Below are 17,572 nucleotides of genomic sequence, written 5' to 3' on the forward strand. Positions count from 1 at the left end.
CGAATACACTTTGAAAATTCCTTAGCATCAAAGTTAGTAAGAGTAAGAAGACTTCCTTATCTAAAACATTTGCTTTGTAACTCTCTCTAATACAGTTGAATTAGAGAAGGAACACAGAAGGAAAGAGTTACAGATTTACTTATTATACCATTACACATGAATTTCAATCTATTCCTCCTATATTGCTTTTGAAAAATCAAAGGGCCATTTCAATCTATTTTTGTTTTCTGTTCTGCACCAATGACTCAGAACCAATGTTTTCCTACCAGACATCTTGTATGTTTCAGAATGCTTACACTGCAACATATGTAGATTTAGAAAGATGGGTACAGGAGTGTACCCTAAGAGCTCGACTCCCTTTTAAAATCAATATTATTATTCTACTTCTAGTTGCTGAAGGCAACAAACATACTTATTTACCTTTGCTGCACTTAGAACCATAAACAAATAGAGGAAATGGTCATTTGAAACAATCAGCCAAAAGGTGCTATTAAAATGCACCTGCATCAGTGGATGACTATAATTTAAAAGCCAGAGGGTGAAGAAAAAGAGAATTTCTTTTTAAAATTAAGCACTCTTAATGCAACATGGAGCAAAAAGGACCTCCACCAAATGGAGCATGAAGTATAAGCCATACTCACGCATATCTCCAAAGGCTCCCTTGGTGACATTCTTGGCTTGTTTCACTGTCACAGTAAATTTGTGAGAGTATTGGTGTTCCACCTGAATGGCAAAACAACAATTTGTTAGGAAGGCAATAAAATACAACAGGCAAAATAAATGAAACCAATAATGTTTTAATTCATCTAAAGTTCCCACACCCGCCGGCCTAAGTAAGTGAAGCACTCACTGGAAGAACCAGCATCTTGAAGTAGAAGATGAGCTGCCTTCAGCTTAAATTCAGCTACATTGAGCTTAACTGTGTGCAACCACTCCTACACAAAACGTCTGTCCTTTCTCACACACAAACACACACCTTTATGCTTTTAATTTTTAGCTCTGCTGAATTTTCACTCCTCCCCTCCAACCGCAGGTACAGTTTAAACAATTCATTAGTCACCAAGAGTGTAGTACTCTTGGCTAGAGGAAAAAAAGAGCCTTTAATTTCCTACATGTGTTTGTTAAATCCTCCTTAGGAAAGGCTAAAATGGTACTTTAAAATTGCATTAAAGACAGAGCTAGACTAAGTATATTCATTTCCAAATAGGCACTATGCTTGTACATACTGTGAACCTGCTATTGTCCCATAACTTTTTTCCATACCAACTTATCTGCCAAGAATTATTTCATTTTTGTTGACTTTTCTTCCAAGAATGGAATGTAAGGCTCTAAAGGTGACATTCTTTATACATCTCCTATGGAAATCTAAAATGCTGCAGATAATTCTGGACATATTTTAGACTGGACACTGTGGACAGCATACCAGCTCCAGTGTCCTAATTTTATCCAGCCTTGCAGATCCACAGGACAATATGAGATGGACAGGCTTTGATTGACCCAGTCAGCAAATCCGTATTCTGCCTTGTTCCTTATTTATTTATTCTATACTGTCTCTTCCAGACCAGTTTCCATATTAGTTTACAAAACAAAAATAAAACAGAAATAAAATATAGCATTTTAAAAAGAAAATATTGCATTAGCAAATTTGAAAAAATAAATATGTCCTGGCTGGTCCTGAAAAAAGAACAGTGTTGGTGCCAAGCAGAAATGCAGGGAAGAGAACTGGACAAATGAGGTGCCACTACTCAGAAGGCTCTTTTTTGGTTGCAACCATTCGTTCAGCTAAGATTATGGGTGGAATAAATTAGGATAAAGTTACCCCAGTGCATGTGCTGTTTGTACGGGCACAGGAGTTCCTTTGTTTATTTGGCTCCTAAGCTGTTTGGGGTTTTAAAGGTAAGCACAAGCACTGAATTGTGCTTGGAAATGGACCAGAAGCAAGGCAGGTAATTTCAGTACTAGTGCCAACCAAAATCACTCAACAGCTTGGCAGTGGAAGGGGTTGGGTTTTTAAAAAACTGAAGTTTCTAAGCTGTTTTCAAAGGCAGCTGCTTGCATCTAATACAAATAACCCTGTATAAGTGTGGCCAGTGGTATAAAACGAGGATGCACAGTTGCGGCAAGCCAGAGGCCAATCTTCTGCATTTGGGATTCTCTGGGAAAATGCATGAACTGTAAAAACAAAAACAAAAGGGCAGAAACATAAAACCAAAGTGGCCATATGTCCATTCCTAGTTTTAAAAAATTGGGCAGTAGGAGGATAAATAGGAATTTCCTCTAACATATCTGAAATATGAATTGCCTTTCCTGAATGCTTCTAAGAGAGGCAATTCACTCCCTCCACCCCCAAAAAGGTGATCCGTGGAGTCTGGAGAGGATCGAAGGTCTCAAAAACATCTTTGGGGGAGGCTGCATGTAATCCCATGTACAAAGTTTGACCATTCCAGCCTAAACCATGGCAGTAAACTCCACATTCTTTCAGATTCCACTAATAAGGTTTTGCCCTGACATGTCAGGATGGGCATTGGCTTACACCCAAACCTGCAAGTTCTAATTGGGTTCCACCCTTAACCTACCAGACTTTCTTTACCACTGTTTCTGCCTCAACTAGCCTAGGCCTGCCCAGGAAGGCCAAGGGAGAAACAGTATTCTTCAAAATATATATATATATATATATATATATATATATATATATAGTCATGATACAATTTGGTTGTGTGATTGCCAGTGGCATTTGACTTGACATTATCCTTCTTATCCTATATATGATTTGGCAAAAAGAAGGACCATCTTTGTGCTGTGAACATTATTTAATAATATTCAAAGGGCTCTCTCCAGCATTTAATTGTTGGCAATTGGTACATATGATAGTCTCCTGGTAGTGCATGGGCTAAATGCCAGTACTGCAGCTACTCACTCACAAACCAGAAGGCTGTGAGTTCAATCCCAGCCAGGGGCTCAGGGTCAACTCAGCATGGCATCCTTCTGAGGTCACTGAGTACCCAGCTTGTTGGGGGCAATTCGCTTACAGTTGCAAACCACTTAGAGACTGCTTAGTGCAGTCTGAAGGGGTACATAAATGAAGCTGCTATTGTTATCGCTAGGTTCAGGGATTTCTAAATGAAACAGTTTGTCTTGATCTATTTCTGTCTGTTTTCAGGTCTGGTTATAGGAAGAGAAAGCACCGGTGACAACCCTGGTGAATGACTTACAGCTGAAAATGAAAAGAAAGAATAAGTTCCTGTTGAGTCTGCTTCACTTGCAATAGGTTACAATGCCATAGCTCAAGAGTGGACCAAGCTATAGCCCCTGAAACCCCAAAGGTCCCCATCCCAAAAAATGTTTAAATTTGGCAACTTTTCACCACCTAAATGGTCTAATTTGCCAAATGGCAAAATGCAGTAGATTTCCTCCATAGTCCCCAAGCCCCCCATATACTTTTAAAAGCCAAAATAGCCAAAACAGAAACCAGACATGATATGATGTCACTTCCAGTCACATTGGACATGCTGTGTAGCCCTGGGAAGTGTGCAATGACGTACTTATTATCATGCTCACCACACTTTGCCCTCTTGTTCGTTTAACATCAGTCAACCAAAAGATGGGTTGAAGAGAGAGAATATTCAGGACCATATAAGCACATTAGACAAGATGTTGGTAAGAAATTCCTGCTATGACTGTCCAGATAGGTTATTGCGGGTGCCATTTTCTTGCCATTAAATAAGGTCTGAAGCCTGAACATGTTTCTAGTCATTATTGAGCCCCACAGCTATTAACTGACCACTGCGTATGCTCAGCTAAACTGGACTTTTTAACTCAATTTTATTCTTCGTTGTAGAATATTAGAGTATTCATTTGTAACCACCAAAAGCTACTGCATAGTGGGCTTCTATAGGCTACTTGGACAATCAGATGGGAACCTTTTGTAAAATCAGAAGATTCTTCTTCCTTCTTCCATATGCATGCCACAAATGTCTGAAACAGGTATGCTCCTTGGTTTGAACAGAGTGAGCAAAAAGAAATTACTGTTCTTGCTTCTAATATTGCAACCACCACTTTTTAACAAGGAGCCATCAGACTTGTTTGGAAAGGTCAGATGATCTTGATCTTTCTAGGCCTACTGGTTTTCTATTACTATTTTCTATAGTGTCTACAAATTCTCTTCAGCAAAAGGAATACTAAGCCATGACACTGAAACTAAACACACCACACCTGCACCTGCATTTTTCTTTCACTTCCTTGGGATGGGCAAGGAAATTTAAGTAGTTATTTAGGAATGGAGAAGAGTTTGTTTCACTACCTCCCTTCATAAAGTGCATGTTCTTCCTTTCAAAAGGATGCAGCTAACAACATTCTTCAAACTGACAAGCATGTCACCGGGAAATATTTGCCAATGTGTATAACACTTCACAGTATTCAAACACTTTGTTTGCATTATGTGAGTAATCCTTTCAACTATTTTCCAGAGCTGGGCATGTTACTTTTAAGAGGAAGAAATATAATGACATGCTGAAGTCATATGTAACTAAACAGTGATGGAGTGATACTCCAGGAGCCAGAGGCTACCAAAGCAAGATGTTGTCTAGGAATGTTGAACTATATAAGGTGATGTTTGCAGGACATCTCAACAGAGCACAACTTCCACCCCTATTATTAAGAATCAGCACACTCTTGTTTGGGTGGTCATGTCAAGCCTTTAGAAAGAAAGAACATTATCTCTAATGTCCAATCTTCCTGGCACCACAGATACCAACAGGTGGAAACAGATTTGGTAGAGTTCTACTTGACATGTTTGGGAATGGATATCAGTTGCATTTTGCTTCACAATTCTCGGCAAAGCAGGAAGATGTGCACAAATAATACAAGTGTGCCTTGTAAGTCATGCAAAGCCATTCACAGATATCTTTGTGCTGTATACTCCATACAGACTGGTAAAATTCATAAAAAGAAAAAGATTCTGCCCCCCCCCCCTAAATTATTGCAATATCAACAATGCCTACTAAAAATGTAGTGATCTACTCCATGTCAACCAAATATGTTCCAAGTAAAAGCAAACACAGGCCAGAATCCTTTTGGTGACTTACATTAGTGTAAGGTTTATACTAGCATTACTAATTTTTTGTACATTGCATAAAGAAGTATCTAGTACTTCTTTACGAAACAATTTTAATGTGAATGTACAATGCCTGATGGATAGCACCCGAGCACAGTTCTGCTCACAACCCAAACAACTATTGATTGTCTAGTGCAGTTGTCCCCAAACTTTTCTGGGCTAAGGCCCCCTTTTTTCTTGGACAACAACCCTAGCAAACCACCCCCCAGGCATATTTTTTGATATTAGGTCTACTGTTCTATTGCAAATTCAAAACAGCCTCAGCTGCTGCTCCCTTTGCACCAAGTCATCTTGGGAGTAGCAACCAAGCAGCTGGCTGAGCAGCGACTGAGAAGCTTATCGTTTGCACTAGTCTTGCAGCAAAGGCCAGCACAAGCAAGAGTCATTTTGGTCATTGTTTGACTGGCTGTTCAGTCGCTGCTCCCTTTGCACCCTATCATCCTGGGAGCAGCAATTAAGCAGCTGGCTAAGCAGTGACCGAGAAGCCTCTCATCCATGCCAGCCTTGCAACAAAGACCAATGTGGAGAAGAGGCCTCTTGGTTGCTGCGCAACCAGCTGCTCAGTTGCTGCTCCCAGGTGACCAGGTGCAAGGGAGAAGCTTTTCCATAGACAGGAGGAACTCTCAGTCATTATCAGGGCAGGGAAAGACACAGCCAGTGCATATGTCAAGGGTTTACAGAGGGCACATGTTCTGGATTGGAGACTGGTGTGGACTGGGAAAGGGAAAGATTTTAACTACAGGAGCTGCTCCAAAACAAAGGACACTTTCCAATAATCGAGCACAGTTACTCCTTCCCCAGAGATGACATTATTATTATTATTATTATTATTATTATTATTATTATTATTATTATTATTTATACCACACTCTTTAGAAATGCTGTCAGAACGGTAAACATATCTGCCCCACCCAGTTTTCTGCTCTCCCACAAAAAAAATGGCGTCTTCTGCTACCTCTTCTCTTAACTTGTCTGATGAAAAAAAGCAGGAGCAGGAATGCAACTCCAACCTGCCAGTCAAGTGCCAGCAAAGCTCACAAAGCTTGAGCAAGGTCCCAAATTTGAAAGCTCCTTTTTGCCACCACTTCTTCACCACCATGTGCTCTAACTCTTTCCTCCGGTCTTTCCCAAAATGGTGCTGCTCCAAGACACAGAAATGATACCCTGTGCCAAAGCCTCACATAGGTTTCCCAATTGCCACTACTAGCAAAAGACTCCAGTGAGGGAGTGAGTTCACATGGACAGGCAAAGAGTAGGAGATAGTACACAAAATGATCAGCGAGGCTATGTGGTGGTTTTTTGAGGACCTGAAAAGTAGTTTCATGCAATCCTCATCCCCACCATAGTCCTAAAAGCTGTGGTTCCTCTTGTCTTTCTTGTACACCAATATTTTGGCTGAAAGCCCCTGTGCCATCCCCCTTTTCCCTCACCGCCCCCCTACTCCTTCCTTTTCCCTCACCACCCATCTTGAACCTTCTACCACCCCCAGTGGGGCTCTACTTCCCACTTTGGGAATCATTGATCTAGTGCAAAATTGGCAAAGTTCCCACATGTCTTCACATGGCTGACAACTATCGGTCTCCAGGACCTTATGTAAATATATACAACCGCACGCCATGGCCCCAATCTACCTTGAAGCTGCCTGAAAAAGGAGCAGCAAAGAGCCACTCCTTTTTCCTGGTGGCAAAAAGCCAGCTTTGCACCCATGCCATAGGCAGAAGCTGGTTTCATGACACTCTGGTGGTGTGAGGTATGTAAATGCCATACTACTAGAGCGACATGAAGCTGCCCTGATGTAAATGGCCAGGCAGCTTCTGGGCAGCTTCAAGATGCATGGCATATAAACTCTATGCTCTGAAGCCACCTGGACAGCGGCTCAAAATGCCATTTGTTTTGTCCATTTCTAAATTTCAGCTCCAATTTAATTGTACAGTTGTTATTCAAGGCATAGTGAGACATTTCCCTTGCTTGACATAATCTGTTACAATGTTTCTGCACAACTGAAAAAATAATTTTATTTACTTTAGCATTTCAGATGAAATAACAACTCATAATACAACCAGTTTACAGCAGCAAAATTCTTGACATTCTGGACACTTCCACCTTTACAGTGTTCCTCACTCTCAAACAGTGAAACTGAGAGAGTAATACTTCTGTAAAGAAAATCTAGAGACTGAATGGCCCATGGATTGTTCTTTTAAGTTACATATCAACACTGACAGGTGCGGTATACAGCCAGAATAACTGCTGATAGAAAGACAGATGAGAACATACATTCCAACCCTACAGAAGAATCTGATGACAAAACTACCTGACTTGGACAAAGTTGCTGCTTCAGATTACCAAGGTGAAAGAGATTATGAAAGAACTATCACATCTTGAAGTCAGACAAACAGGCTTACCTAGATGGTAAAACATTACTCTTTAAGAAAACAAACAAAACTTTATGACCACACTCTCTTGACAACAGTTCAGGAAAGTTTATCAGAAACCAATGGCACCTTCTTCCTATTTTTCAGAAAGAATAGTGACTACACTAAAGATTCCATTAAATCCAAGTTTGTTTATCATGATTCTACATATGCTGCATTGTAAGACAGAAATCATTGTTAATACTCCAATCATCACGCTGTCTAAACTAGTTATACAACCCAATTTTCTGCTTTCTGTACTGGTTTCCTTTTCCACAAATATTTAGACCTACTGCTCTGTCTTGGGAACTAAAAAAATAACTGTTCAAAGAGAAATAATGTTGGCCCTTTACTCATAAACACACATTGAAAGACAAGGAAAGTGTAGACATTTATAGCTTTTTAAACACCTAAGTGAGTACAAAGGGTGGCTATTGTACCAGGGACTTCAAGTATGTTTGTGTTAAATCATTACACATGCTATAGGAGTTGCAAATGGGATTTAGATGAATATAGGTTCTGTGGTATTTTAGCTGTCTGCTTTGTTCCATTTCCACTGTATAATTATAGTTAGAAAGAATAAACTTAGAGACCTTGGATAAACCTGGAGACCTTAAGCTGAAAATAACCTCTCCGAATAGCAGTTGTGGAGCAAAGTAAAGGGGAGGGTGTTATCGTGTGCTGTTGTAGCACACACACAACACTGGATATCTATAGTCCTCCAGATTCATGTACCCATGTGCTCTCTGGTCCTCTACTCACACTAATCTATGTGAATTGAGATCTGCCACTTTATTTTTTTGTGTTTGTAGGAAGAACTATCATCCCAAATGTCAATATGACAGAGTAGTTAGATTTGTTGATTTTAAAAAGCATTTTACTTTGTTCAATGATGAAAAAACAGCCAGTCTGGTGTGATGATTAAAGTGCTGAATTGGGACTTGGGAGAAATAGGATCATGTCCTTATTGAGCCAAGAGACTCACTGGATATCCTTGAGCCAGTCTCTCAGCCTGACCCATTTCACAGACCAGTTGTAAGGATAGAAAGTGAGAAAAAGGAGATATGTACATCACCTTGATATCATTGGAAGAAAGGTGGGATATCATTATAACTATTATAAAATAAAATAAATAATTAAAATATCCTGGAGCAGCTTAGCATGGGATCGGGTGGGGGAATAAGAGGTAAACAGAGGCAGCAGTGCTAAAAGCAGAAGTGGAAATCATGCAACCCCCATCAGTAAGTCTATGCATTTTAAACTGGTAGGTTTTTAATTTTATGTCTGGGTGATTATAATGTGTAATGGTCACTGTAATCTTGCACTTATGTGTTTAAACCAATATGTTTAAATGGTTTTATCTGTTTAGTTGGGTATTGTATTTTGATCTATGTTGTGCCCTTTTTGAGCCTTGATGATGATAATGATGATGATGATGATGATGATGAAGATGATGATGATGATTCAACCTTGGTCTCCCCACCGTCCAAACTGGCCAAGCCATGTGTGTAACTGACACAGAACTAACAACAGGTTTCTGCCTTTTGAGACAAGTTGCTTGTGGTGACCAGTTATATTACACCTGTACCTTATCTTCCTTAGCTGGTTTTTATTATGATATCTTTTAGGGTTGTCGGGGGGAGGGAGGTTAGCACTATGTGCCACATATTACAAACTTTGACTTGCTGCCACATTGTTTCAGTAAAAAAAATATTGAATTGTTCTGTGAATGTTTCAAATACTTTAAACAATATTGCAGTCCAAGTGAGACTTTTCATCCAGGAGATGGCAGTACCAGCTTATTTTAGTTTCTTCCAGACACTGGACAAGTTCACATGCATGATTGCTTCATGATAATCTGTAATATTTCCCAATTCATCTTGCAAAAAAAAAAAATTAAAACAAACAACACAGCACATTAGACTATTTATTTATTTATTTATTTATTAGCCAACTTTTCTCAGAACAATACCTACCTAACAATACAATAAAAAAACAATTGAAAGCATCTCATTTAAAACAGTATAAGACTATTAGAAAAGGATACATTTTCTTTAAAAAAAATTAAATTAAAATATAAGAAGCCTCTCTGAAAGTGATTAAATGGTAAACACCTGGTTAAACAAAAAGGCCTTTGCCTGCCAGTGAAAGGAAAGCAAGGACTTAGTAAGACTGCAGAGTGGTGAAACACTGGCAAAGTCTATTTGCAACAGACACACGCAGAAGGATATGACTGTGTGAAGGAAAACCCAAACCCACAGAGCAGATAATGGATCACTTTGAGGAAGTGGAGTGAGATATTTTTAGCAGCACACTAGGTCAGCACTGTGACAAACGAATTGTTAGCTGTTTCTGAACACATGCTACCCATTATTTCTAGAAAGCCTGAGTATATCCTAGGCCATATTTTTGCTACAGTTCTGATAGAACAAGGAACCTATGTGTTACCTATGAAAAGCCTATGAACTTATGAGAAGAAATTCTGTATCTGAGAGTATAGACTCATCCCTCCACATATTGGGCTTTGACTTTTGCAGATCTGATTATTCGTGGATTTTATTCATATGTTCTCTCTAGGAATATTTAGGTCCTCCAGAACAATTCTGTGGTCAACATAAAGCACAAGTCACACTGAAGGACCAAGAGATTCCGAGAGAGAACACTCCACTACGCATTTGTAGCTCCTCCAGTGCAATTCTATGCTCTAAGTCCGGCAGATGTTGACCACACAGTTGCACTGGAGGACCTAGAGATCACTAGAGAGGTGTTTTCTCAGGTAAAAACAGAGTGTTTTTGTTATTTGCAGTGTTTCCACATTCATGAGGCTTCTGTACTCCTAGCCTCAATGAATGTGGAGGGAGAAGTGTAATTTAGGACCAGATTAATGACTTCCATGGTTATCTCCTGTAGTCTCAGCCTCTACTGCCAAGATCCTGGTCCATGCCCTAGTGGTCTCACGACTTGATTACTGTAATGTTCTCCTGGCTGGGCTTCCTCTTTCTCACCTCCGTCCTTTAATCTCTGTTCAGCATTCAGCTGCACGCATTATCACTTCCACCCACCGCTCTGACCACATCTCTCCTGTGTTGGCATCCCTTCACTGGCTCCCCCTCCCTTTCCGCATTCAGTATAAGCTCCTGCTGTCGACATTTAAAGCCCTCCATGGACTGGCTCCTCCTTACTTATCAGACCTTCTTTCTCCTCACCTTCCCACTCAGGCCCTCCGCTCTGGTAGTCAAGATCTGCTGTCCCAGCCCATGATTTCCTCTGCCCCATCCCGGATTTGCCCCTTTTCACTTGCTGCCACTCACTCCTGGAACCTTCTTCCCCCGTGAGCAAGGGCCATCACTTCTTTAACCAGCTTCAAAACAGAGTTAAAGACCATCCTGTTCAGAGAAGCCTTCCCAGGCATTGCATAATTGTCGCTTGCTATTTGATGTTCTTTTGATGCCTGTTTTATCGAACCATTTCCTGTATTGCTATGTACTTTATATGTATTAGCCTACTAGCCCCACCACTTTTCCCTTCTCCTTTTATGTCATGTCTTTTTAGATTGTAAGCCTGAGGGCAGGGAACCGTCTAATTAAAAAGATTGTATGTACAGCACTGTGTAAATTTACAGCGCTTTATAAATAAAGGTTAATAATAATAATAATAATAATAATAATAATAATAATAATATAATAATAATAATAATAATAATAATAATAATAATAATAATAATACTATCCTCATAGGAATGTTTGGTGTGACCAGGAGAAAGCCTTCTTGGTTATTCTTCCCATGTTCCAGAACTACCATATTAAGAAAGGTAGACTAGTACCTTCCTTTTGTTCTTCTGTCAGCAAGTAACAATTTTTCTATTCCAATGGAGCATGGGAAACTGACTATCTGCAAAGAAAGAACTTTTAATAATACTCTGCACTATTTTTATTTTAGCTTTTATGTTGGTATTTTAAATGGTTTTAATACTATAGATATTTTGCATTTTAACATTAACTTTTTCTGTCTCTTTATCTACATACAAAATAGCCACACACCTGCATTGCATGTGTTTTTAACTGTATTTTTTTATTTTTGTAAATCACCTTAGGTCCCAACTGAATGATGACTATAAAAACAACAACTTCAATAATAACAGCAACTCATAATAATTCAAACCAAGCACCTTAGAATTTAGCCAAACAATCTTGTTAACAGCCTTAATTCACATAACAACAGCAGCAGTAGCTTAATAACTTCGATGCTAGAGCTTACTGGCTTCTAACAAACTGATTATTTAGGAAGAACTATAACCATCTGAAGCACAAAAAGAGCCTACCAGGGATTAGAGTTTCTTGGAAGAAGTTATCACCACCCTTTACCAAAGAAAGTCTGTCTGGCCAACCATCATCCTTCCTTGTAAAGAACTATGAGGCCATGACATTTGCTATCAAAAGGGGAATGAAACCAGTCTACTTACCATGTGAAGCCACAGAGAAGATAATGCATCATTTCAAGGCAAAAGAATAGGATACTGACAAAGAACTTTATTGCATTGGCCCTGGAATGGGCCTGTAGCATTCCAAAACAGAACGTTCTGGGGATGGGAGGTGGCGGGGAATGCATTTTACTGCACAGCGAGAAAGCTGCCACCACTGTCAACCATCCCCATTCCGTTCCAAATGCGTCCCAGTGGGGGTGATTTTCGGGAACGCTTGAGAATCGTTCCCGGAAATCGCCCCCTGGGGAACACATCCGGAATGGGATGGGGGACGCTTGGGGGCAGCGGCGGCATTCTCGCTGTACAGTAAAATCCGTTCCCCACCACCTCCCATCCCCAGAATGTTCCGTTTTGGAAAGCTACAGGCCCATTCCAGGGCCAATGCAATAAAGTTAAAAGTGTAATGCTTCTACAGATTCAAGGGCCACCCAGGGTACACAGAATAATATTAGCTTGTAAATTAAAAGACAAATCAAGCATAAAAATGCAACAAGGATGCATCTCATTGGCCTCCAGGAGGTATAGAAAAGTTGATTGTACCTGAGTATCACCTGAAGTATCAAGAAGCAGGAAAAAACTGAATGAATCCCTAACAATATGAAAGGTGTAACAGAATGGTTTGGCAAGGTGACTTGTAGAACAAGGAACACGAGAGACATTACAGACTGGGCCAGCCAGAAAAATCAGCAGTAGCAGAACATGCCACAAACCATCCTGGGAATAAAATACTATTTGAAAACACTGAAATTCTGGACCATGCCAACCAATACCATGTCAGGATGCACAGGAAAGCCATTGAAATCCACAAACACCTAGACAATTTCAACAGGAAAGAGGAAACTCTTAAAGTAAACTAGGTTTGGCTACCAGTCCTGAAAAATAGCAAGATAAAGACTCAACAAATGCAAATGAGAAATCTCCCAGCAGACAGTGAGCACTAATCAAGCAGATACTAATCCTCTTTTGCAGACCCTCCCACCCTGTGGCTTGCCATTAGCAACAGAACAATACACAGGCAAATCACTCCTGCCTTTCCAGGTCACACAATATATATGCCCAGTCCTTTCCAGGCAAACATTCTTTGAAGATGCCAGCCACAGATGCTGGCGAAATGTCAGGAAGAAACTCTTCTAGAACATGGCCACATAGCCTGAAAAACCTACAAAAAACTATGACTTGTAGCACCTCTATTTCTGGAGGTACCACCTATCACTCCCAAATGCAAATCCCATTTTAGCAGGCCTCACCACCAAGTAAATCACAGTTTCTGCAAGTAATGATGCACTCATAGACAGTAGATCACATCAAGGTGCCCCTAAGCATGGTTGGCTCTAGTTCAGTCCAATAAGCCCTAAAGTATGAATGGTTTTCTCTGAGGTTGCCTGCAGACAGCAGTAGTTCATTGCATCCTTTGAGCTTCATAAATTCAAATCTTGGCTTGGTGAACAGGAACATGCTGGGAGTTAATTTACTGTTCTACTTTCTGGCATAATATTTCTCTGCCTTCCAATAGTTTGTTAAACCACAGTTTACTACTTCCCAATAAATAAATCACAGGAAAGTCCAACTAAATACTTCCTTATAAGCCAGGATTTAAAAGCACTGTGCAAACCATAATTTGGGACATCTGAGCTAATGCTACATTTAATTGAAACAGCACAACAAACCATAGCGGAAAAGAAAATGAAGCATTCAAAACTATGCAGTTTCCTGACCTTCACAACCATGGTTTGGAGTTCAGTAAAGCAGCTGACCATCAGCTTTTGGTTTCTGATGCCAGATAAAAAGGTATTCCATAGGTTTTGGTATATATTTGTAAAGTAACTTACCCATTTTAAAAAAATTATCAGATGTCACAGCCTAGTAATGTGAATGAATGGCAAGACACCCTTTCAGAGCCTTAAGTATATGTTCCTTTCATATTGTTCATATTATTTTAATTACTCATTTGAAACTGCAATTAAACATTTATTTAACTTGCCATAATAGCATTTGGCACAGAGTGCTATTCTAAGCATTCTAGATTTTTCTCAGAGTTTCTAGCCCCAGTGGCACCCATTTCAGACTTTTTTTTCTTAACTTAAGAGTTATTTCCAACTTACTCAAAACATATACTGTAAAATGTTCACATGCACAGTTCCTGAAATCAGAAGTATATTGCAGTTTATCATGGGCAATGAAAAAAAAATTCTACTTACTGTAATTTGCTGATAAGGATCTATACTCGACATTTTGGGTTCAGTAACTGAGCATGGACCAGAGGATGGAAGATGTTATTGCTTGCTGATGTAATGTGTTGTTGTTTTTCACAGTGGTTAGCCTTCAACTTGAATTGATACACTCTCTTATATGGCTGTGAAAGAAAGAAAGAAAGAAAGAAAGATCAAAATTACTGTTGCATAGAGTCATGTCACATGATGATTCATTCCTTTTCAACTCTGAAGAGGATAGCAGTAATTCTCAAACTTTGGTCCTCCAGATGTTTGGGACTATAGCTCCCAGAATTCCTGACTACTGATCAGAAAGAGTGATGGTGGTGCAGTGGTTAAATGCCAGTACTGAAGCCACAAGATTGTGAGTTTGATCCCAGAGCTCCAAGTTGACTCAGCCTTCCATCCTTTCGTAGGTCAGTAAAATGAGTACCCAGCTTGTTGGGGGCAACTGACTTCCACTGCATAGACAGTGTTTAGTTTGCTATGAAGCGGTATAGAAGCGTAAGTGCTATTGCAACTGATCAAGCTGTCTGGGGTTTCTGGGAGCTCTTTTTTTCTGGTTCCCCATTTTCTATTTTTTCTTGTATTGATTTCTTTTCATGGCTAGCCTCTGGTGGTTAGGCAAACCCTAGTTCTAGCAATACTTTGCCATAACCCTGGCCTTGGAGGAGAGAAGAGGCAGGCACAGCTCCACATATCTAGCCCCAGAAGCAGGTCGAGGGCCCTTTCTCCATTCCAGCTGCCACTGCCCTGACCTTGGAGGGAGAGAATAATGGTCAGTGTCTGCTGGACATGATCTCCTTACCCAGTGCCATTCCCTTCTCCTTTTGTGTCAAGTCTTTGTAAATTGTAAGCCTGACGGCAGGGAACATCAAATTAGCAATCTGTCAATTGTTCTGAGAGCTTTTATGGCTGAAGAGCAGGGTATAAACACTCTAAACAAATAAATAAAATTAAATAAAATAAATCACTGCCTGATCTCACATCCATAATCAGATGAAAATCAGTGTTAGGCTGTATCCACGTAGTTCTCAATGTTTAAGATCTCTTTTAGATTTTTGTTTGCTTCACCAATTCTCTTCTAACATACTGTTCGCACAGGGTACTCATATATAGATTCACAGAACCAAAACAGACAAAAAGTCTCTCTCACCTGATCCTATTCCAGGGGATAATCTTTCACCTACACACTAAAAGATATGATCCCAACCAGCATACTACAGGTAAAGAGCTCATGCATCAAAGAAAGGAGCATTAAGGTCAACATCCCTTGAGGCAAATCAGCACATGGTCTTGCTTGTGACCAATCAATTCCCATGACCGCTTTCCTCACTTCTCTGTCTCCATTTGAAAACAAAAATGTTTTTTCTGACCTAACATTTGACCTTGGTTATTTGGCAATGTTGAATTTCAACCATTTATCATAACAAGAAATTCTGTGACTTCCAGTTAACAAAGCCTCCTAGTTTTTGTGTCAAGCATAGATTTTATCCCTCCCTGACAACTATTCCTGTGGAATTCTAACTTAATGAATTACCTATTATTTATTTAGACTGTGGAAATGTAGATGGGATTTTGGACCAGGAAAGACTGAAAAGACGACCAGTGCCCATACAATCCCTGTTTTGCATACAGAATATGTCAAAACATTGCACAGGTTCATTGTAAACTGACCCATCCCACTTCACTTGGCTTGTGTGCCATCATGATACCCTCTAGTGTTCTGCCAAAAGACTGTGCCTACCACCATCCTTGTATCTTTAAATAAAATTAATCAAATTTAAAATTCTCTATTAAAGATACAGTGGACACTTGGTATCTGCTGGGATTTGGTTCCATGACCCCCATGGATAACAAAATCCGTGGATGCTCAAGTTGCATTACAGTGGGCACTTCTCTTATATGAGGGATCCATTCCACACACACACACACCACACACACACATGAGGCCAAAAAACATATATGCTTGAGCCCCACTGGAGTGCGTGCCACAGGAACGCACACTATTTTTGTTGTTGTTGTTACAGCACAGCTTCAGCAAATATATTTCAAAGCATGGATGCTTGAATCTGTGGATAAAAATATCTGTGGATATGGAGGGCTGACTTTATAATTTTTCAACATGATGACATTGTGGATGGCCATGCTTTATATAATGTAAAGGTTCTTGCCTTGTATCCCAGGAATCCAAAGTCCATCCAAAGTTCAGCCAAAGGACTTCTTTGTAAAAAGGAAGTACTGCCTTGTCCAATAATGCCTGTCAGAATGGTAGCCCAGCATCACACAAGCTTCATTACTTTTGTTGTTGTTTGTGTTCAAGTCATTTCTGACTTATGGTGACCCTAAGGCAAACCTATCATGGGGTTTTCTGGGGCTGAGAGTGTGTGACTTGCCCAAGGTCACCCAAAGTTTCTATGAATGAGTGGAGAATCGAATCCTGATTGCCAGGATAACAGTCCAATGCTCAAACCACTACAAATACAAAAAATATATATATTGTCATTCCATCAAACCTGTAAAAGCTGTTTTTCAGTTCTGTCATGTAGTCACATTCTAGCAGTAATAATAAAGCCCAGCATTTACACTTATAAAATTCAACATGCTGTAATTTAGTAAATCCTATGAACAACCAAATAAGACTAGTCAGTAATTTACACATAAGTCCTAGGAGATAGTGCTAGTTTGAGGCCACCTACTGAGTTGGGGCCACCTACTGAGTTCATGCCATTCAGATTGAGAGAGAGAACTGAAGAAGGATGATTTGACTCATATCATTCTTATCATTGTGACACACAAACTCTCTGTCATACTCTTGCAGCACTCTTCTGCCTAAGAACCCAGCGATGGGGCTATGCCTATTTTCAATAGCTCCCATTATCTTATAAGACTGTGTTCTACAGTCTGGCTTGGGAGGATAGGAGGAGGTGTTGAAATCCAGTGCATCTAGACCATACCAGGTTAGTGAAGGACAAGAGGCCAAGATTCAGTTTGCAAGACTACTGTGGAAAAGGCAAAATCTAATTCCTCCCTCCAGGAAACATAGGTCACAAGGGTAGGAGGAGCACAAGTACACAAATGTCTAAAACAGATGTAGACAAAAAAAGCCTGTGCACATTATTCAGAAGTATTCCTCCAATGGCTTGTACAATATATAGCCCTCTCTACTTCCCCCTGTATCTTATAATGATGAGCTTTATACTGGAATATCACAGTCACAATGAATTCTTAAAGAGTTGGGTAAGGTTCTGTTTATATACCATGCAAACTTAGAGAACTAGATGACAATTATGTAGACACCACTTAAACTATTTTATTCATTTGAGCAGCACCAATTAGCTCTGAGAGCATGCTG

At 39.8% G+C, this 17,572-nt stretch overlaps 1 protein-coding gene across 1 annotated transcript in view; it reads right to left on the reverse strand.

The window, feature by feature from the left end:
* PLA2G4A (phospholipase A2 group IVA) overlaps positions 1–17,572 on the reverse strand; it is a 104,744-nt gene that overhangs the window by 58,390 nt on the left and 28,782 nt on the right. Inside the window, exons 2-3 of the mRNA XM_089515812.1 lie at positions 14,206–14,360; positions 642–723 (exon numbers count right to left, since the gene is read on the reverse strand). Coding sequence (XP_089371938.1) covers positions 642–723; positions 14,206–14,238 — 115 coding nt within the window. The 5' untranslated portion in view covers positions 14,239–14,360. The remainder of the gene's footprint in view (positions 1–641; positions 724–14,205; positions 14,361–17,572) is intronic.

This window comes from Sceloporus occidentalis, unplaced genomic scaffold (genome assembly GCF_023333645.1).
Source record: "Sceloporus occidentalis isolate IW3139 unplaced genomic scaffold, rSceOcc1.0.p SCAF_3, whole genome shotgun sequence".
NCBI lineage: Eukaryota > Metazoa > Chordata > Lepidosauria > Squamata > Phrynosomatidae > Sceloporus > Sceloporus occidentalis.